The following is a 23,229-nucleotide window of genomic DNA, read 5'->3' as shown; positions in this document are numbered from 1 at the left end:
TGGATCACGTTTCCGATTTTGATATAAATTGGTATGCTGTCCTCTATGTCCATGATGCTGAGCAAGATCCACTAGGTTTCCCAAAATGACCTAGGTAGTTTGTATGAAATTTACCTTTTATGTTACCGAAAATGTATATTTATTTAGGCGTATGGCATCAATTGGATTTTTTTTTTCGCTTTACAAGTTAATATCTAAGTTCTTCACCTAGTTGGCTGCGTATTTACTTAGTTTATGTAAGTCCAGAGGATCACCTGGGTATTTTATTTTCGGGCATTCACGGATGATGTGGTAAATGGACTGTACGGATACTCCACAGTCGCACTTCGGTGAGTCTCGCCACCCACACTTAAACATAAATTCTCCTGGTGAAAACGTATAGAAATCTGGTAACAAAAAAGGAAGGTTTCATACAAACTACCTGGGACATTTTGGGAAACCTAGTGGATCTTGCTTAGCACCATGGACTCTATCAGCCTACCAATTTTTATCAAAATCGGAGATGTGATGCAAATGTACAAACTTTTCGGGAATTGCTGACCTATAGAAATTTTAGAATTAGAAGACAAGTATCCAAAATTTTATTTATCCTTTTGCATCATGGCGGGGTTCAGTGTGATAAGTTTTTATTTTTTTATAAATTTAGTTTAAACGTTTTGTTGTTGCTTCGTACTTATAATATATTCTTTATGATTTACTACTTGTGACACCTAGTTTAAAGATCATACAAAAAAAAACTGTGACTATCAAGTTTCGGCCCTCTTGTTATCATGCGTTATTTAGGGCTAGCTCCCGGTCTACCAAAAAACGAAATAAATACACCAAAATTAAGGCTTTCAGTTTATTAGTTAAACAAATATCACTTTTATTTACAACCAAAGCAATCACAAATAATAGTATTAACTAATCGTAATCACCTAAAACTACTTAACAGATTGAAATATTTACAATAGAATTAACAATCGTTTTAACTTAGGTTTAGAGGCTGGTAGGGGCCGCGGCGTCGGCCGGGCGGCCAGGCGGTCGGTCGGGCCGCGTGACCGCCACCGCGGCTACCGGTCACTCGGCGTGACCGCTGCGGTCTACCGGTTACTCGGCGTGATCGCTGCGGTCTACTGGTCACTCGGCGTGACCGCGGTCGGCGCGCCAGCGGGCTCCGCCGGTCACGCGGCGCCGAGCGGCTGCGTGACGACGGGCGAGCGCCGCGGCGACTCCGCCGGCTCCGACAGTCGGAGCGCTACTTCCAGATCGCGTAGCACCTGCAATTCATTATAACACTTTAAAATCTAGCGTTTTGTACAGATCGGGGAAAGAAAATTCTACACGAGTGGCGATAAATTAAAACACGACCAAAGAAGCACATTTTGTTCATTTGGAAATATGCAATTGGCCGGATCCACACAGAGCGAGGCACGTCGCGAGGCAATGTTCTCACGCGGCAAAAGGCCAATGTAGACGTGCCTCGGCCGAGGCAGGTTGCTTGGCTGAGCAAAACGCATAGCACGCGAACATATCACGTTTGCCGTGCGAGGTGCACAATTGCCTCGCGACGTGCCTCTTCGCTCTGTGTGGACCCGGCTAATGTTTAGATACGCTGTTTTCTTACGATATATATCAAATCATATCAATTAGAACATATTTCAATATTAATACCTATCAGAGTATAGCTCTCTTTATTCTTTTTAAAAAAGTAGCGTAAATTCTAACGATGTAGGCACTGAATCTTTTATTTAACATTGTATTGTTATGGAAATGTACGTACGTATCGTGCTATTGACGTTTCTGTACAAAAAGTACAAAAGCCGACTGAACTAACATAACAAAATAGAAATTATTCGGTGAAAATATCATCCTAAAGGATCGAACGACATCAGCTGAAGGCTTATTGCGTACCGGGTTCCCCGTATTGCCTTACATCCCTGTCGAATTGCCACAAAGGGGTAGCCCTTTCAACGTAGCTCGCGGTAAGGCTAGTAGACCCTCGGTTTATTTTGTGCAGGTGGCGTATCTTGGTCTCCTTGTGGTCGCGCGCAGGTGCGCGGTGAAGTGCAGGCGCAGCAGCGCGTCGCCACCAGCTGTAGTGTTACCTCGGTCTCCTTGTGGTCGAGCAGCTGGAAGCGCGCGTCCAGCGCCGTGAGGTACAGACGCAGCAAGCACGTGGACACCAGCTGTAGTGTTACCTCGGTCTCCTTGTGGTCGAGCAGCTGGAAGCGCGCGTCCAGCGCCGTGAGGTACAGACGCAGCAAGCACGTGGACACCAGCTGTAGTGTTACCTCGGTCTCCTTGTGGTCGAGCAGCTGGAAGCGCGCGTCCAGCGCCGTGAAGTACAGACGCAGCAAGCACGTGGACACCAGCTGTAGTGTTACCTCGGTCTCCTTGTGGTCGAGCAGCTGGAAGCGCGCGTCCAGCGCCGTGAGGTACAGACGCAGCAAGCACGTGGACACCAGCTGTAGTGTTACCTCGGTCTCCTTGTGGTCGAGCAGCTGGAAGCGCGCGTCCAGCGCCGTGAAGTACAGACGCAGCAAGCACGTGGACACCAGCTGCAGTGTTACCTCGGTCTCCTTGTGGTCGAGCAGCTGGAAGCGCGCGTCCAGCGCCGTGAGGTACAGACGCAGCAAGCACGTGGACACCAGCTGTAGTGTTACCTCGGTCTCCTTGTGGTCGAGCAGCTGGAAGCTCGCCTCCAGCGCCGTGAGGTACAGACGCAGCAAGCACGTGGACACCAGCTGTAGTGTTACCTCGGTCTCCTTGTGGTCGAGCAGCTGGAAGCGCGCGTCCAGCGCCGTGAGGTACAGACGCAGCAAGCACGTGGACACCAGCTGTAGTGTTACCTCGGTCTCCTTGTGGTCGAGCAGCTGGAAGCGCGCGTCCAGCGCGGTGAGGTGCGCGAAGGTGAGATGCAGCAGCACGTGGACACCAGCTGTAGTGTTACCTCGGTCTCCTTGTGGTCGAGCAGCTGGAAGCGCGCGTCCAGCGCCGTGAGGTACAGACGCAGCAAGCACGTGGACACCAGCTGCAGTGTTACCTCGGTCTCCTTGTGGTCGAGCAGCTGGAAGCGCGCGTCCAGCGCGGTGAGGTGCGCGAAGGTGAGGTGCAGGTGCGCGTGCAGACGCAGCAGCGCCAGCTCGCGGAAGTGCGCGGCGTACAGGTGCGCCACCACGTGGAACAGCAGCCGCACCACGCGCCGCACCACCGACTCGAACATCGCCGGGAACTCGTTCGCTGGAAACACACACACTCGTTATTACTCTGTAAGGAATATCTATTTACATACAAGTGATATAAATAGGTATTCCTAACGAAGGGTAAGGATTGTCTGCATTTTTGTTAGCAGATTATTTATTCGAAGACGTTTTGTCTGGCAAGAGGATGTACTTACAGAGCAAAAGTGCATGGCGATTTTATCAATGAATTCATTCATAATTTCATCAGCAGTGGCTGATTCCCACAGGCTTGCCTAAAATTGATTACCTACTAGTAAAGTACCTAATGCAAAGGTAGGTTTCTTTTGCTCAGTGTTGCCTGTCAGAAATTTTCACCAGCCGACACTGCTGTACATGGCATATTTTTGCTTAGTGAAATAGGTACAGTCAACAAAACAGCTGTGAATACAAAGTGATAAAAACATGTATTTGTATACAGAACTTTATTGCTTGTACATTAAGGTGTGTATACATATTTTTGTCACTTTGTCTTTTTATTCACAGCTGTGTTGTTGACTGTATGTCACTTTGGGCTAGAATGGCTATTCCTATGAATAATACACGTACGTACGCAAAATCATTCACGGTGCGCGCTGTGAAATTGTGGAATGAGGTGCCTCTGTCGCTCAAACGGTCTCAGTCTGTGACATCACTCAAGGTGAATCTGAAGAAACTTTGGCTTTCTGAACAAGTATGATAATGGTTGGGAATTTTATATATATATATTATGTATGTATGTATTGATATATCTATATATTGGTTAGGTACTTATTTTGTATTTTATTTATGTACTCTAGTATGTAATTTATTTAATAGTGTCATTTTGTATTTATGTAGTTTATATTATAATTGTTAGCAATATTTTGGATTACTTTTGACCTTTATTGTACTCCTGTAAGTTTGTCTATCTTACGTACTGGAACGATCCTCTCATCTTCTCCAAGGTTAGCTGGAAGAGATCCCTTATAGGGATAAGCACGCCTTTGTATCTCTATTCCTACAAATTGTATATAAACTGTTGTACACAATAAAGTGATTACTACTACTACTACTACAATGTATTCTAATGTATTGCGTTTTCTACAACCTTAAAATTCATAAAAACCGAAATAGCAGGTGCCTAATCTAATCTATTTTGATGTGACAATGATAAAGAAATACAGAACATTCGAAACAGGCTGACAGATACTTTTAACTTTATACTTTTAGCCTCGACCTCAAGGGTACGGTATGTCATCACCAGTCGAGGTGTCACACCCTGCACCTATGGTATATCACGTCTAATTTTAACCGCTGGCGTATTGGCGATTATGTCACTGCGCCGTGATTTTAGGATTTATTGTGTACAAACATGGCGCAATGCGTCATCGTGTTTTGGTTGGGGTGGCGTTGTCTATTGTGTGAAGATAATGGCGTTATTATAGCAAAGGTGGACTTGATTGAATGTCGCCATCGCCAAATATGAGCCTGTATTGATCCAAACATAAATGGAAGGTCGCCAAACATCGTGACAACTGGAGAAAGTTTGTGGAGGAGGCCAAGACCCACAAGGGGTTGTAGAGCCAACGGAAGTGAAGTGAATTGATCCAAACATGGACAATTTTTCATTCCGTCTGTTCTGATGGCTATATCAGAAATTATACCCACAGCAGTGTCTGTCTAAATCTAGTAAACTGTGTTCACAAGGCAATAGAAAAGTTATAAGTAGCTGAAAACGAAAATGCACTTTTCGTTAAATAAAAATCCTAAAAATTCTAAATTAGACAAAATTACTTATAACATCTTGACTGGTAGAACAAACTTGGCGGTAGAACAAATAAGAAAATCGTTTTTATTACAAGTTGAGATCTAGATTAATAAAAGCTAATCCAACTTCCAAGGTGGAAATTAAATGACTAATTTTAAGTTCAATATGACTCTAGTTTCAGGAAAGACAATTGATAATTGGAACTGTTGAAATTAAAACTAAGAGACCGTCCCCACTCAGGCGACGCATGTCTTGAGACGCGGAACGAACGTCAGCGCCACGCCGCCCGAATGTAATTTAAAAAACGTCTCCTCAGTACATTTTGTATAGGAAGGACGCGCAAGGGACGTCGCTTGGCGCACCCCAGGCGGCGCGGAGCGCGCCAAGCGACGCGTCGCCTGGGGACGCGTCTTACGTCCTTCCTATACAAAATGAACTGAGGAGACGTTTTTTAAATTACATTCGGGCGGCGTGGCGCTGGCGTCTGTTCCGCGTCTCGGGACATGCATCGCCTGTGTGTGTATGGTTCCTTAGACAGGCACGCCGCTAGCCGCGGCCCGCTGCCCGCCCAAGATGAGTGTGCAGTCAGGCCTTATTGGGCCTTACACAGGTGTATGATCGTTTGATCGTCGATGCTGCCAGCGTCGGCAAATGCTCTACGTGCGTTTACACCCGAGGCGAGTTCCTAACAGAATACTCACCATATTTGGTGGGGAAGAGCGTCTCATCGTTGACCGTGTTCTGCGTGAGGGTCATCACGTAGTCGACGTACTGGGGCGCGGCGACGCGCGCCTTCTTGCCGCGCTCGTCCACCCACGCGTACACCCGCCCGCCGGGGCCGGACATGTCCGGACAGCTGCTGGCCGTGCAGAACTCCGACACAGCGCCGTACACCAGGTTCACGTGCTCGAATAGCGCCAATGCTGAAACGGTATAACAGTTCTATTAATATTGTTCGTTATCAGGGGGCCGATTTTTGAATCTCGGCCATTCGATTTCGTGAAATTCGTTCAATAATATCTCCACTACTAGCGATTTAAATTCTACTAACAGAATCGAAAACAAGTGGTCATTACCACTAGTTTTAAATTTACTAGCTGTCCTTTGTCAAAAATAGCATTCCGTTCTTTCCACAGAGATTCGAACGGCGAATTCGGACGTTCGAAATTCAAAAATCGATCCCCTGTGGTACTATATTCTGTCAAATAAGTCTGTCAGTAAATAAGAACTAAGAAAACTATAAGTATCCTTTTCTCTAGCACCCTAAAGAAAAGGATGCATATAGTTTTCTTTGTTCTTATTTACTGACAGACTTGGTTGACAGAGTATAGTCACGGACTTTTAATTGTTGTTTGCTTAAAGCTCGGCTACACGAGCGAGTTTTGAGAGCGTAGCTAACGCTATGCGGACGCTAACGCGGAGCGCAATGATAGCGGAGCGCCGGACGTTGGCGATGCGCCTAGCGGACGCCGGTGAGAACTAACGAGCGCAGATCGCGAGCGGAATGCGCGCCTTATCAAAACGCTCTATGTTTGGCGGAGGCTTTAACTATGAAAGGTCCAGTATAAAATAAAATAAGCTAGAAGTGGATCAACAATTAAAGTCCGTGACCGTACCTCTGTGTGCAATGTAAATGGCGAGCGATTAGGGTCTCGAAGGGCGAGGTGGCAAACGGAAAATTGTGCCTGCGAGTTTCAATTTATGAACACCCAACGCCTCATTCAGGCTTCCACTACGTTCATACACTAATAACAAAATTTATTCGACATCACTTTGTTTCGTTTAGTATACTCCTATTCAACACGTTACATTGCGGCAATAATAGGTAATCGACACTCGACAGTCCGTAATAATCCCCTAATTATTTTGTTTGCATCACAATTATTGAGAGGTACCGCACTGTAGGTGCCTTTACCCCAGTCATTCAACCGAATGCCTTTATCGCAGATGTCCAAAACATGATTATACGAGCTTGTAGTACTAATAACTACGAGTCACAGAATGAATGACAGAAACGCGCTGACCATCGGTTCTTATTAAAGAGCGATAAGGTCTACCATCCTGCAGTGTTGGTGACCGGGAGCATCGGCCGCGCAGCTGGTGCCGCGGGAATGCCACCGTTACGTTGCCATGACGACGCCGGTGATTCGGGACGCGCAAGAGACAGGTGCGCCGGACGCCGGAAATGAGGCAGTTTGATACTCATTCTGTTCAGGTCATTTCACCTGGGAGACCGTTCAACTCGGTCACAGTGGACGCTAATGGACTGATCGAGAGAAAGAATGTGATGCCAAGTTTTATGAGAGGAATGCACTTGCAGAGGCGTCTATATGTGAGTGTGTTTAGTAAAACGTCCCACTTTGTCAGTTACCATTAAGGCGCGATTTACTTGTATCTTTATATGATAATAGCTTTTGCCCGCGGCTTCGCTCTCGTTAGAAAGAGATAAAAAGTAGCGTATGTCACTTTCCAACCCTTCAACTATCTCCACTTATAAAATCACGTCAATTCGTCGCTCCGTTTTGCCGTGAAAGACGGACAAACAAACAAACACACACACTTTCACATTTATAATATTAGCGTAATAATTATCCGATAATTATCCGATAATTATCGGATAATTATCGATTATTATCACCAGTATTAAAAGATCATTTGTAAAATTGTTTCAGAAGAAATATCAGTGGTTTATTGTTTAAAAACAAAAAATTGTTAATTTTTCTTACATAACATACTACACAAATCAACACTAATAATTAACAGTAGATTTAATGAAAATCTGTGTTCGTCAGATTTGAACATAAATTACTTGACCAAAGAAGCCAAAGGAATATCTTCATCCGATGGTGATTCTATTTCCATTGGCATTGTCGTTGCTACAGCTTCAGTAGAACTTATTTGTTCCTCTAAAATCCAACTAAGATCTTGCTTCTTGGTTTTATCCTCTTGGTTATAATATTTAAACAAGAATACCAGCTTTGCAGCCTTTTCATTGCCCAGTCTGTTTCTTAGCTTTGACTGCACTAGCCCAAATGATGAAAAACATCTCTCTAATGGTGCAGTTGAAGCTATTGCGGTTAATAACTGTTCACAAAACTTTACGAACTTTTCTTTTTGTGGCCATCTCTCTTCATCTTCTAGAGTCACGGAAGTCCACCACAAAATAGGGCAGGTGTTCTTGAACGTTTCGCCAAACATGAATTTGGGAAAAGGGTAAGCTTTTGCTGTTAGTGCCATTATGAAAGGAGCAAAGTTTTCATCAACTTCTCCAGCAGTTATGAAGTTATACGCTTGTTTTTTCTGTTCATTGTTTAGGTTTCGACCAAGGAACCTATGATCTACCATATTTGCAGCGTAATGTAAGCCTTGCAGTGCCATTGCTCTACGACTCAAAAAGATTTTCTTTGTTTTTGCATTTTGGTATGCACTGTTACCCAACAGGTCAAACTCGAGTTTATTCCATATTTCAACAGCTATAGCTATTGTGGTAGTATTACGTTGCATCCTGTCGAGAGCTGTTGCAATGGGTGACAATGTTTTAAGGAAATCTACAGCATTCATTGTAATCTGACAGTCATTCACAATTTTTATAACCTCCCTATCGATTTTGTCTTTATGGTCTTGGCTAACTTGAACTAAAATTCCTCTGTTATCCAGATACGAGCGAATAGCGTCGTTCATCGTGTTCCAACGTACTTCTAGAGGGAGGACTAACTTTTTACCACCTGCTTGTTTGTATAGAGCTGCTGGAATGTGATGGTTGCGAAAGTATTTTATTACTTTCATTATCGATGCGGTAACGGCAGGGATCTCCAAATCTTTAGCCAGTAGATTTAAGATGTGAGCTGAACATCCATATTGTATTATGTCCACGTCTTCAGTTTTCTCAAGATGACTCCGCATTAATCGCTCATTAGCAGCACTGTCTGTGACAAAACTTCTAACAGTAACGCCTAATTCCTGCTTAGCTTTAGCGATTGATTTTAGTGCGATGTCCTTCAAATTAAGAGCAGTGTGTGGATTTTCTTTTGTATCCGCACAATCAACAAAAATTGAGTCGCCTTGAGCAGTAACAATGTTGCTGCAAACCAGAGGTTCAGTATGAACATTGCTCCAGCCATCCTGAGACATGCAAACTGTTTGATTCGTAAGTTTTTCTTTACATATAGTCATTGTCTCAGCATAATTTTTTTCTAATATGGGATTGCCTATTTCATATGCTGATGGAGGTCTATACCCAGGACGTAAAAGGGCGCATAATTTTTTAAACTCTTCGTGTTCAACATGATTGAATGGAGTGTTAGTCGCGTAAAAGTATTTTCCGACCTGCATATCAATTTTTTGCTTATATTCCTTGGTTGTTGTTATGACTTCGGAATTTTTAAGACATAGTATTTTCGATTGTGTAGATAACTGCTTTCGGCTACTTCCAGTTTCTTCACTAGCTTCTATTGTTTTGCCTAAAAACAAAAAAAAAACTAATTTATTTAGGTATTCTTAAAAAAAAACTGAGGTTGAGGTTACTTAGAGACAGTTATTTCACATAATCACGCGACCCGTCGCGCGTACAAGTCTTATTACTCTTATTTAGCGTATGGGTAAATAAACTGACAAAGCGGCTTTATAGCAATCGACAAATTGGGACGTTTTCCCGTGCACATTCACATATGTATATGGTTTAATTCGTATCATTTCATTTACCTAATTGAATATTAGTTATCGCTGTTAAGAACCGATGCTACTTATGGGCCTTATAATCACTGTCCAACGTTAACAAGTTTACCTATTCTATGATCTTTCACACCTGATCAAGAACTTTGACCTCCGATTACGTAATCATGTCTAGTAATTCACGCATGCCATATACTACACTTAATCCGGACATCAAGGTCAAATGTTACTAGCAAAGTTAATTCTGGCTACCATCGGTCGACAATTGATTTTTAGTCTAAGTAGCTACTGCGTATTGTATTGTACTGCCCCTCCAGCACAACTTGCCTTTTCGCGCGCGACTCGCGAGTCCATACTTGAAGTCGCGCTTGATGTATGGAGTATGGACGCGCGCGACAAGGCAAGTTGTGCTGGAGGGGCAGTACAATACAATACGCAGTAGCTACTTAGACTAAAAATCAATTGTCGACCGATGGTACGATCAAGTTAACGAATACACTAGCATAAAATGTCAAATGCCACTGGTTATCTCGTGGCACAGTAAGCATAACATGTTTGTTTGTTAAATATTGTAAATAAAGCCAAGCTGGCGAGAGCGAGAGTTGAGGGCGCTCGGATGCAATTAAGGAGGACGGGCCGGGACGGAACCGGTGTAGGTAAACAGGTTTTTTATAATTAAACTCGATGGTATTAGCTGCCTATTTCGATTCGTGAATACTGCACGCTTTCGTCTGTGAAATTTAACGATCGGAAATTAGTGGAAAGCGATACGCAGTGCGCCAGCGAAGACCGCAGAGCGGGCCTCGCGTTGCGGGCCTACATAGAAAACAAAGTTGTTTGACCAAGGCATATTGTATCAACATTCTCTTCCGGGACAACGCGAGGATGCTGATGATGATTCTCTTCTTAGCCGTATACTCTAATGTCAGAGTAGCCGTGGTCATTTGGGTCTTACGTCTTGCCTATACAAAATGTATTGAGGAGACGTTTTTTAAATTACACTACGTGCGTCTTACGACGTGCGGCGCCTGAGTGTAGATAGTCCCTAATGGTTTCCCGCCATGTTTCTTTATTTCGTTCCGCACTCACATATTTAAGGGAGACCCATTGAGAGCCGGTCACTTGGTCTGTCCATCACCAAACTTGATAAAAAGAAAGTCGCCGGCTGGGAAACAAAATAGACATATTGCGCTATATAATTTTCTTGTACCAAATAACAAGCTGCTTTAAGCGTGCAAGGTTCTCCTGAACACTATTTTTACAGTTCTATATACTCTCTCCTCACTAGTCCTCACCGTATAAAATAATCCAAAATGTAATTTTAACACTACTTGAATGAATTAAGTATAAACTGAAATGTCAATGTATGTCGCCGTGACCCAAGAAAACGAATGGCTCTCAGTCTTTTCAGACACCTACCGCAATAAGACACCTACGCTGGGTCGATAATCGGTCTTCGTTTCCTGCCTTGGGCACTGGAGGCCTCGGTACCTTTTTTACTAGCTTTTTTAGAAAGAGGCAAAAAGTAGCCTATGTCACTCTCCATCGCTTCAACAATTTCCGCTTAAAAAATCACGTCAATTCGTCACTCCGTTTTGTCGTGAAAGACGGACAAACAAACAGACACACATACTTTCCCATTTATAATATTAGTATGGATATTACATTTATTCCCGTTTATTAATTTTCCTGCTACAAAGATTCAAGAACAAACTGCGGTGCTATTGTGCATACGTAGGCAAGGCACGAGAATGTCCCTGAGGCTGCACTAATACCGGTAAGAAATGCCAAACGCTGCCAAACCGATGCGGGTGCTGGCCAGGCTGAGCTTTGCTGTAGTGCAGCCACTGCAGACACCTAGCAATGCGGGTCTTAGCCGTAACTCGATGCGAATGGAAATATGTATACCAATGACAACTTTTTGTGGCCAGGCGCTAGAATACAAAATGAACAATCTAAGTGTGTTTTGCATGCGTTCAAGTGTATTTTTTTTTAAATATATACCGCGTGCACCTACAGATGTGTTTTGGACTTTACAGAAACATTAGAGCCTACCGCCTACCTTACCCTATTGAAAAACTAGTTCTGCAAATGTGTATTTTTGTTCATTTATGATGAAAAAATTCTACTAATCATTGTAAATACCGTACCATATATTATTATAATGTATGTACAGTTAAGTATCACGATTGCAGGAACAGATAAATATGCCTCCACCTCCGGTGGCTTCAGTCTAATTGACAAAATGTAAGTATAACTTACGTAACTTACGTTTCACATACCTACCGAAAACATTATAGAATGATATGTATGAATCGGTAAATATCTATTATTAAATCAAAGTTTATGACGAATCTGCGACTACTTGATCAATGAATACATTAAATGTTAACGAAAATGTCCTTCAATTGATTTGTGTCAATATCGCTGAATGTATGTTCAGATAGTAACCTGGCAACTAGTCGATTATGTTTTATCGGGAAAACTAACCACGTGCGTGACGGGCCACGTATAAGCGAGTCCGTGTAGACAAATACATATTAATTAGCGTAAGACTGAAAGTAAAAAAAAAAAACAAAAACATAAATTAATAGGTCAACTCTGATCATGCACGTAGAAAGCATTTTATCAAGCTACATTTTCTTGATTTTGTAATATTTTTATAGGTCCGGTTCAAAAATTATCCAGATTTGAAAGATAAAACTAAAAGGGTTCAGTTATTCCCATTTTGGCTGACGTACCTAATCTAGAAACTGACTTTAATATAATCATTTTAAATAATCAGTGTAACCACCAAAAATACAAATATAACTCAAATGTACAGCAATCTGCGTAATATACAATCGCTAAAACACAATATAACCGGAAAGCGGAACAGGAAATCACGTGCGATCGAGTGCTCTTGACAATCTTTTTTTTTGGAACAGCAGCGAATTTATTCACGTTTTATAGCCCCAGTTATTAACAACGTTTACGGTCAACCAATTTTCATCTGAACACTAGGACTCTGTCTTATTGAAACCTGTTATTATTTACCATAGAAGTCACTTTGGGATCATCCACATATTACGTCACACCAAATTTCAGGTTTTTGGACCCCTCTATGTCACAGTATGCCACCAGAGCCACTTGTTGTACAGTCGAGGTGGCGACGGCAAAAATGGTCGAGCCACTTGTTGTAGTCGAGGTGGCGCGGCAGGTCGACCAGCTGGCATGCAGCTCGGGCAGCTTGCTCCAGCAGGTGCAGCTTGTGTGTGAGGTGTACTCACTGTGCGAGGCGAGCCACTTGTTGTAGTCGAGGTGGCGCGGCAGGTCGACCAGCTGCCGCAGGTGCAGCTCGGGCAGCTTGCTCCAGCAGGTGCAGCTTGTGTGTGAGGTGTACTCACTGTGCGAGGCGAGCCACTCGTTGTAGTCGAGGTGGCGCGGCAGGTCGACCAGCTGCCGCATGTCCAGCTCGGGCAGCTTGCTCCAGCAGGTGCAGCTTGTGTGTGAGGTGTACTCACTGTGCGAGGCGAGCCACTCGTTGTAGTCGAGGTGGCGCGGCAGGTCGACCAGCTGCCGCATGTCCAGCTCGGGCAGCTTGCTCCAGCAGGTGCAGCTTGTGTGTGAGGTGTACTCACTGTGCGAGGCGAGCCACTCGTTGTAGTCGAGGTGGCGCGGCAGGTCGACCAGCTGCCGCATGTCCAGCTCGGGCAGCTTGCTCCAGCAGGTGCAGCTTGTGTGTGAGGTGTACTCACTGTGCGAGGCGAGCCACTCGTTGTAGTCGAGGTGGCGCGGCAGGTCGACCAGCTGCCGCATGTCCAGCTCGGGCAGCTTGTTCCAGCAGGTGCAGCTTGTGTGTGAGGTGTACTCACTGTGCGAGGCGAGCCACTCGTTGTAGTCGAGGTGGCGCGGCAGGTCGACCAGCTGCCGCATGTCCAGCTCGGGCAGCTTGCGCTCCAGCAGCGCCTCCTGCAGGTACAGCTTGGGATCGCCGGCCGCCTCGCCCTCGCGGTCTTTGCGCCGCGCCTTCCTGCAACCAACAACATTACTCATGAGTATTTATGTCAGTTTAACAATACAAAATACATGCTAGGTTCATTTTAAAGCGTTTACTTCCGAGGGTAATGCAATTGAGGTAAGTATAGAGGCAAAAGTTCTGGAAAATACTCCTACTTCGACAACGTTAGCGGTTCTGTTTTATATAACCGCTCCCTCCACGTCACATGTATAAGCATCGGGGAATGTGTATTATTTAATGGCGACAATTCTAGTAATCTCAAAGAAATAAAAATGAAAAATGCTCGTCGTGGCGTAAATACCACAATAAAAATGCATAATGCAATCGGTTATCAGGTGATCACTATCAGTAAAGTTAACACACCATGTGAGTAATATACTCCAAATGTTACTAACTAAAATGAAGTTAAGCGAACATCTCCTGGTCATAATGAAATAGATACTTAGTAAAGTTATTATTAGAGACCCTATAAATGATAATGTGAATATTTATGGCCGGTACCTATTTTTGACATTGTGGCTATTTTGTGGTGGCAATGAATGACGATATTTCGCAAAAAACGAGGAAAGTAGTTAGTTATCCGTATCGTACTATCACAGTCTATCTCCCCCCTAAATAAAAAGAGTCACAAGTTTTATCAATTATCAATTGACACAGTAGGCACGTAGGAGTGCTAGATAATCAAAAACTTAATACTAATTCCAGTGAATGATGAAATTTCGCAAAAAATGAGGAGTTAGTTATCCGTATGACAGTCTAATTCCCTGAATAAAAAGAGTCATAGTACGAGTTTTATCAGTTATCAGTAGACACAGTAGGCATGTGGGAGTGCTAGATAATCGATAACTGGGTACGTAGCCAAATGGCCAAACGCTTACGATAACATCGAGCTAACGTAGGTATCTCTATCGCTCTGCCGTATTGGCGCGACAGTGCCAGACTGCGTCTCGATCGACGTTTTAGCGTCAACGATTGTCATTTCGGCTAGGCCGGCTGTAGCGCCAATACAAAGTGTGCGAGCGAAGGCGTTATCAACACAAGTAACAAAACAAACAGTTGTGGTGGCCGGTACGCGGTGGGGATAAGGTTCAAGAGTGGTGAACGTCGATGGTGCGTAGGATGGCGATGTAAACAAGATCGCGCGAGCTGACGTCACGGTGCGCGCCCTCGTCAGTCGCCACTGGACGACTCTTTGACACTGCGTGTTTTTTGTTATGCATTAGGGTCATTCTCTAAAAAAAATCGTTACGTTTAGAATAGAATAGAATAGAAACACTTTATTGACAAACTGTGTACAAAAGATAGCAGGTATATGTATAATGTATAATATAGTAACAAATTTAGTTATTCCCGAAAGACTTGGTGTGGGCCATCGTCCACCATATATCCGATGGGCTATCGACCTGTCACTGCATTATCACAATTGCGGTTTCTTTCAACGACTTCATTGCTAAGAGTGGCACTAAAACTTGAACACTTTCATGTTCTAAACGACACGAACTCACACCCGTAGTCCGAAAAAGGGTAGGCTTTTGAGACTACAGGTACAGTTTATGCATGTACTTATGTGTAATTTCCGAAAATACAAGATTTGAATCGAATGCATATTTTGTTTACGACTCTTTTGATATCTTATTTATCCTTATCAGAGCTGAAATTCAGTACCTATTGTAGAATTATAGTGTTTACTTCTCTGGGCGGTCTTCTTATTTGATCCCTTGGAAGAAATTTATGACTTAACGTAGAAGAGTCCGGTGATGTTCGATATCGCTTTTCAAGTCGCACTTTACTCCGTTGGCATATAGCTGCACCGACAGAATATTCATCGACAGAATAGTAATGCATAATGGAAGAAAGGAAATTGGTTCGAGTCTGATACAAACGCGCGCGCAAGTTACTGTGACGTCACGGCCCTCTTCGAGACACGGGGCTAGGTAAAGAACCTTTTGTGTTCTCGACAAAGGGCTTTCAAACATCTACTTGACATCAGCGTTTGAAGTTTGATTGCATCACCTACCTGCCAAGATACTCGTAAACCAATCGAATTATTTTGTAGTGACTTTGTTGAAATATTTGTCGCTGTGTCAAGAGAAAATATTTCATAGAATTTTACTGTCTGTCAGCTAATTCATGTCACGTCTATGTTGTGGTACATAGCTTAACATAATTCCATGTAATAACATATATAGGTTCACCTCTGGACCTTTGTCCTTCAAACGCTTATACGTTTATGTTATCTTAGGACAACATTGTAACCCTTTGGGCTTTGGGCGATGTTGTTTATCATGTTATTTCATTACCCCCTGGGCAGGGCATCCTAGTGACAGTACGGTGAAGTGAGGTATGACTTCTTAAAACAAATTGTTAAGTCGGTAATGATTTTGTTATAAATCTCTTTGGTTCAATGTCTCTCTGGGAAGTGGAGTGGTACTTTAAATTGAATAAAAGTATTGTTTTTCGACAGCCTTTGAAGTTGTTGGATTAGACGTAAATAATAATGTCAATTACCAAATGAAGGACTTTCTTCCGCTCCTGGGATTTCCTAAGGAATAAAGTAAGTTTGCCATTCGTAGCGGCACGTGCCAATTATTTTCCTTCGTTACGTTTCACGCTAAAGTTCGGTTGCGAAAGCTAGAGTAATATTTACAGTCACGTAGACCTTCGACGATATTGCACTGCTAGAGAATTGCACTGTGTAAGCAAGCCATCCGTGTTTTCCTGCTCAATGGTGATTTCTAGTGCCTACATTATAATCTAATGTGGATATCCAGGACAAGAGAATGCTTAGGATATGTCATGTCAAGGCTATAAAGAATTATTGGTTGCTAACTTGCTATATACTGACAAGATAAGTCGGCTAATGAGATAGCTGGGTCGTGGGGGCTATTTGTATCTCCATTAGACAGGTAATTGTAGGTCAACAGTATGCATCTGTCTCTCTACCTCCAAAGTGCAATCACATTACGGTAGTTGATCGCATGGTTCCGAGTTCCGATGGCCAAGCACTATTTTAAAAACAAGTAGGCAAACATGAAGGCAGCTGTGTTGTGACGAAAGCTTAGAAAGTTTTTCCGCAGAATTTTTTATTTCCGGCATATGGCCAGCAATGAGGAAGCAGTTGGGAAACTTGGGAAGTTCTGGAGTCTGGAGGGAAGGGTACTAACTTGCCGAGCAGCGAGTCGAGCAGCGCGGCGAGCCATCGCGTCACCAGCTCCAGGCAGTCCATCCGTCATTCACTAACGCACACTCATTCCGTGATTCATTGGCCGGCCATTTACGACGAGAAAGCGTATAGTTAGCGGTTCCCTATAGAGCCCGTTCGACTTCCGGTTCACAAGGGTATTCATGCTACAGCCTATCATGACAGGTCCTGGATATTTGTGAATGAAAGGTGACACAGCGTGTGTGGACACAATTGTTTGGGCACTGCGGTTTGGTTTGTTTGTTGCGGTTCGCTGTGCTCACCTGAAGGGCACGGCCGCGTACAGATAGGAGGGCAGCGAGAACAGCACGCCGAGCACCACCGCGTGGCACATCTCGGCGACGACTGAGGCTCGGCCCCCGGCCCCGGCCCCGGCCCGGCGCCGCGCGCGCCGTCCCTGTCGCACACTCCAGCGTGCGCGCATTATGTATCGCCTACGCAATCGGTGGTCAGCGTCCGTACTGTCATATTTCAAGGCTTCGCCAGCCATTGGGTTTATATGTTATCATTATCATTAGTGACATTGCGCGATTTCGACGGAACGTCTTATGCTTCACTCCGCGCGCACCTTTATACTGTATTCATTAATCATAATTGATGCTAATGCCAAGGCTGATATTTCCTTGCGTTGCATGCAGAGATGGGCAAAATGTAATCGACTAACGATTAACGATTAAAATTACAAGATTTAATTGCGACTGACGATTGAAAACCACGAATGATCAATCTTAGTTGTATAGAGCGCGACTAATTTAGTTGCAACTAAATTAGTTGCCGATTGATTTCGGACAACTAAATTTTGTAATCGACTAATTAGTTAGACTTATTTCTCGCAACTAATGTTGACAGACTGATTAGGACATCTTAACGAATGTTTAAACATATCATCATGTATTACCTACTTAAGATATTTTAACCATTTCTAAGGAGTTAGATCGGTGTTCTAACTATTATTTTGCTACTACAATCACTTTGAAATTGGATTAAATTTCTCTTATCTAAGGGTAAATAAAAAATGGGTACTTTGTTTCTGCATTAGTAAAATAACATTAAAAAACACAATAAAAATACCCGGTTGACTGGTTTAAATACATTTCCAAAAAAAAAATTGTTTGATTTATTTTTTGAATAATTCTACAACCGTAAGAGTTAAGTCGCTAGTTTTTTAGAGCAATTCATTGTATTTGACCTAAGGAACCTTCCCTTAAAATTAACGGAATTCAATAAAAAACATCGTGAAATTCGTTGTTGCCATTATTTAAATTTTAATGTAGAATGCTGCAAGGAAGATGATCAATAATTAACGCTGAGAGTTCTTTATATTACAAAGAGGTTTAAATATTTTAATGACAACAAAATAGTGCGCGTAGATAATAGATAAACAATATGCAGATGTTTGATTCAATAGAACGTCTTATTTTTAGAAGATGCGTCGGCCCTTGCACCAAAATGAAATGATTTCCAGGTAAGTAGGATTAGTCATTTAGCCCAATGTTTTGTCACCACGTGCCACTAAAAAGAGTTTTACTATCGACAGAGACAGCAAAATACTGGTAATTTCTATGTCTAAGATTTACTCAGTATCGTATAATTCAAAGTATTAACATTGCAATAACATACTTAATTGTTTTGTTTGCTACTTGTGAACACTGCAGTTTTTCGCTATTTTTCGTTACCGATATATCGTTATAATATTGCATTGTCATTCAAGTATTACAAATTAAACGTGTATACGTAATTTTAGCTCAATCGGTCGAATGTATCTACTTCAAAATAATCCACAAAATTCCACCCAAACCAACATAGTTACAACATACGAGTACCTCCAATGTTAAATACATACCTACTTGTAGTTACAAATAAGATATAAATGCAAAAACGGTCGACTGTGTAGTTTTAATGATTTATTCGTGGAATTTAGTCGATTGAAACTAAAACTAATTTAGTTGTTAGTCGAACATTCCCACAACTAATTTAATCGCAACTAAATCAATCGCGATTGAATAATGACGATTGATATTTTTAGTCGATTGATTAGTTAACTAAAAAATCAATCGATTGATGCCCATCTCTGGTTGCATGTTAGTAGAATCGCTGTTGAGGGTCGCCAGGAAATCGTACGCGAAGAAAATCTGACTGAGTCAGGTCATGAATTTCTTCTAGATGTCAAAGCCGTAGCCCGTAGTCATTAAATGCTGCTGTGTGAAGAAAAAAATTTTATTTGTACAGCCGCAAACAGCCGTTTGGCTTGGCTATTATTCGGAGTCTTGTTCTGAAGCATCAATAGGTTTGTATTATCGCAGGCAATTAGAGGTACCCACATTGGAACCGTCTTTTGTACTGATCCAATAATAGCAAATCACTCTCTCATCAGCCTCGATTCTATCATTCAACCGGTACTTGTGAACCTAACCGTTTTGGCAAGAACCTCTTCTAAACCAGTATGTACCGTTTTGGAAAAATATACCAGTTCATTACAAAATTTACAAATCGACGTTTTATTATTCGAGTTTCGGGATCCTGACCTGCGGCGCCAACAAAACAGACCCCACCAATAAGTTCAAGGCCGCAGCATCCATCCGTCAACGTCAGCGATCAAATAGGCTGTAATGTGAACTAATGTACGAAGAGATAGCGAAACTGAATGTTGTAGCTACGTAAAATCACAACACAAGTAATACGTTTTACTAGTCAAAAATAATCTTTTGCTTGATTCAGCATTCAATAAGTATAACACAAAGTTACTATTTTGCAAAAGCTTTCATCAAAAGAGCAAACGTTACCTGCATACTCATAGGTACATATTGTTTAAATTGTCTTCATAGCTTATGGACGTCAGCAACTTTAGAAGTATTTGCTGAGCTCTAGCAACCTTTACTCATCGGCACCAACACTAAACTGCGATTAGGGTCGAGTGTCATTTGGTTGCGGTTTTCTGAAAAGTACTTCTTTAGTTGGACTGAGCTCTAGATTTGGAATGACATCCGCTGTGCTGTCATGCTGTGGCCTACCACACAAAGCGAGATGAGTTGACATTTACAATGCCCATACCTCGCTTCAATGTAAAAATGTAATATGTAGGTATCTTGTAAAGAAGTAAGTGATGTTACTGCCGGGTGACAGTGGCCAGTTGATTGTTAAATGCGGCCGGCGACAGTGCAGCGACTTCAGTTGGCTCGTGCCCGCGCCGCCCACGCCGACCTCGCTTTTATTTAGAAGATAGCTTCGTGAAAGTGATACATGATTCAGTCATTGTGCTATAACATCACCGTCAATTATCATGTCACAGACTGAATAGAATTCGTGTGAAACAGTGTTTCTTCAACTAGAAACGATGTTATTTGTATTTACGTGCGTCGATCGTACAAAATAGCGTAGTTATAGTTGAATGGTGCGCGGTCCACAAAAAGTGCACTTTCTCTCCGCGCGTGACGTTGGCGCGCGGTTGTTGCCACTGTTGAAGCCATCTACAGAACTATCTGCAGTTGTGGTACATTTTGACGAAATTTCAAAATTATAAAAACAAAATATATGATGTTTTCAGCACCTCGTGCGTTGCCATTTTTTGTATGGGGCCCCGACAATTCGAGCGCGAAGCAAGCACAACGGCACAGTCACAAATAATTAACTATAATAATAAATAAATCGCAGTAAGGAACCTTAAGACTTGGCACGACTTTGTCTATATTTCATTACTTTTAGAGATAAACAAGTAGCTCCATGGAGACTTCGCTAGTTTTTTACAGAATGTTTTTGGTGGGATTTATTTTACCACCAACTTCACGCAGTTCACGCATAGCCAATACAATGATCATAAGTTAATTGCGTAGGTAATTGACTATTAATGTCCATGCAACTTAGTAACTATAATTATCCAGTTTTCTATTAGCCTCACAACAACTGTAAATAGCGTGAAGTTGTCTAGCACCGAAGAACAGACTGTCTATGTGCGTCCATTGGTGAGAACTGAGAATGCGAGGTGTATACGACTACACGCCTCGCTTTATGGCCATTCGAGGCAATCGCATCCTTGAGCAAGTGGAGCGGAGTGTAATATAAATAAACGTGAGAACGGCCCTCCCTCGCGGGGAGGCGAAGGTCAGGGCTGCCGCGGGAACGTGCGTATTAAATACTTGCAAAAACATTACGCTTATTAGTCTCTTTCGTGTTACTGGCAATTTGGCAACACTGACTAAAAAATATTGATCTATATATTGCGTGGCATTTCAGAAGGGCCTTCGGATTTTAGAGCATGTCGACTACAACTAAATCTGTAAGACAAGTCAGTCTACGACTATGTACGATTTTATCCGAAAACCAAATACCCTTTTGAAATCTCATGGGCTGTACTGTACAATCTTTTGGTGCCAGATGGCCAACGGCTTCTTTAGAATACACATTGTCCAACAACAATACTCGCGTTCTGCGATCTATGAGAATGGAATATCAGCAATATTAACACAAATATTCGGCAAGCTGTTGCCGTTGTGTCGCATATTGAATCATAAGTGTCATCTAGCGTGCGGATCTGCGGATACGTGAAGTACGAACTGCCAGCTGCTTTCGCCGCATTGCAGCGAGAACGGCATAATCCGTTCGAACGATATTCGAGTGTGCTTGAACACTGTGCCAAGACTGCAATACTGGTAAGAGATGGAGGCAATGTTCTGGGGTACATTGGTAAAGTTGAATGAATGAACCAGGTTATGAAAAAGTAAGGTAGTGTTGGACATATCGAGTGAAATCCACAATGCGTCACTTAGATTCAAAAAAGAAAGTCGTTACTAAGATTGTGACCAAAAGCATCTTCTACTAAGAGTGAAAGAGCTAAGATATGCTTAGATGGTGAGTTAAGGCACAGAATATATAATAGTACAAGTACAGAAGGCCCACTGCTTTGATGTTCACGACATGCCGACTTTTTAAATACCTACAAAAGTCTAGCAAAGAAACGAGCCGCACGTGCGCGGCGCCCGGCGTTAGGGTTGCCTACGGATTAAAACGATTTAATACTCAGATAAAATGTTATACTATTATATTCAAGTCTTGGGTACTTTCTAGGTATATATATATGGTATTTATATATTTTTGTTTAAGTTCCAACATCACAAGCCTTATTGAATCTTTTTGGGGGACTTTATCAATAGTAGATCTGTGTAAACATGTCCTATGGTATTTATTTTATTCATGATATCTATTTAACTAAGCATTATTAGCCATTCCACACGCGGACATAGCATATGAACCTTAAAAAAAACTCGCGACGTAAAGTAACATTAGAAAGTGCGAACGTGCGTTCCGTGAGAACACGCGCCACCCCTGATTAGGCCGCGAACTCGCGGCCGCCGGCATGTACTTGTAGCGCGGCAATAGAATCGCGGAGTGAGCCGCCCCTGGTTAAGGTGGGATGCTCCATTCGCGACGGTCGGTGGCGCAGAACCGATCGATATACCAGCGGTGACTAGTGGCCGAGTCACGACGACTTCGAGAAACGAAGGCATAAGTTATTGTGTATTGTGGCTCGGTTACATTATTGTTCAGATATAAATAAAACAGCTCTGCTACTCGATACTGATCGACAGAAAAGTTATATCCTCAGCAGCTGAAGGGATCGATTAATTTTGAAACACATATTCATAAATCAAAGGTTGTGGAAGCCTGTATACTTAGCTATTCCTTTTGTTTTTATTTTTCTAATGGCTGTAAGTGGAGTTATAATTGTTATAAAACTTGTAATTTTGTACTGCTTTATAGTTTTTTATAATAAATTAAAGGGTTCTATTCTAACTTCTTCTAAGTGTAGTAGATGGGGACAGACATGTTTTTTGATATCTTGTTTGAGGTTTCGTGTACGAAATGGGACATAGAAACGTTACACAGCAGGGTTAGTTATAGTGGACTGTGGAGCCTCGTGTATTGAGTACGTCCTCGGTTAATTAATTACGCCACGTTGAAATTACATATTAATTATTATGTCACGTGAGTTGTGTCTCGATTTCTCGAACACCTTAAATATTTTTTTTTCTATAACGAGTGTTATCGACAGGTGATTGGTAATTAGAAAGGCAGCAAGAATCGACATCGCATTACACGAAATTCCAACTTCACAACTGAAATACAATTATTTCAATTCGATCCCAAGTTGTAAACAGCTGAACATCGATGATTCAGCGAATACATTAAGCTGAAAGGGCTGAAATGCCAGCCCGAAAGTCAAATGAGTCGTGCAGTCGAGGTCAACGAGGGCGCAGATATGGAGCGGTGACGTCACGAGCCCCCGCCCGCCCCCGGGGGGGTGACACCTGTTGCGCGACGGGCGGTGACGTCACAGGCTCGCGTCATCGTCGCGGCAATGGGGTCGGGACTAACCTGCCTCTTCACGAAACCTTTTGGTCTTGACTGTCAG

General features: G+C 42.7%; 1 protein-coding gene across 11 annotated transcripts in view; it reads right to left on the bottom strand.

The window, feature by feature from the left end:
- Positions 1–827: 827 nt before the first annotated feature.
- The window catches only part of LOC125228950, a 99,627-nt gene continuing 77,225 nt past the window's right edge, over positions 828–23,229 (bottom strand). For 4 of the 11 annotated variants that reach the window (XM_048133677.1, XM_048133672.1, XM_048133678.1 and 1 more), the window contains 6 exons: positions 13,525–13,633; positions 13,008–13,290; positions 5,652–5,873; positions 2,933–3,222; positions 2,088–2,831; positions 828–1,259 (listed from right to left, as the gene is read on the bottom strand). In XM_048133677.1, the coding sequence (XP_047989634.1) occupies positions 1,164–1,259; positions 2,088–2,831; positions 2,933–3,222; positions 5,652–5,873; positions 13,008–13,290; positions 13,525–13,633 (1,744 nt within the window). In that variant the 3' untranslated portion in view covers positions 828–1,163. The other 7 variants (XM_048133683.1, XM_048133679.1, XM_048133681.1 and 4 more) reach the window with 5 other exon arrangements.

The sequence above is a fragment of the Leguminivora glycinivorella genome, chromosome 8 (genome assembly GCF_023078275.1).
Source record: "Leguminivora glycinivorella isolate SPB_JAAS2020 chromosome 8, LegGlyc_1.1, whole genome shotgun sequence".
In the NCBI taxonomy this organism is placed as follows: domain Eukaryota; kingdom Metazoa; phylum Arthropoda; class Insecta; order Lepidoptera; family Tortricidae; genus Leguminivora; species Leguminivora glycinivorella.
The sequence above is the reverse complement of the archived record's forward strand: the minus strand, read 5'-3'. Positions and strand labels throughout refer to the sequence as shown.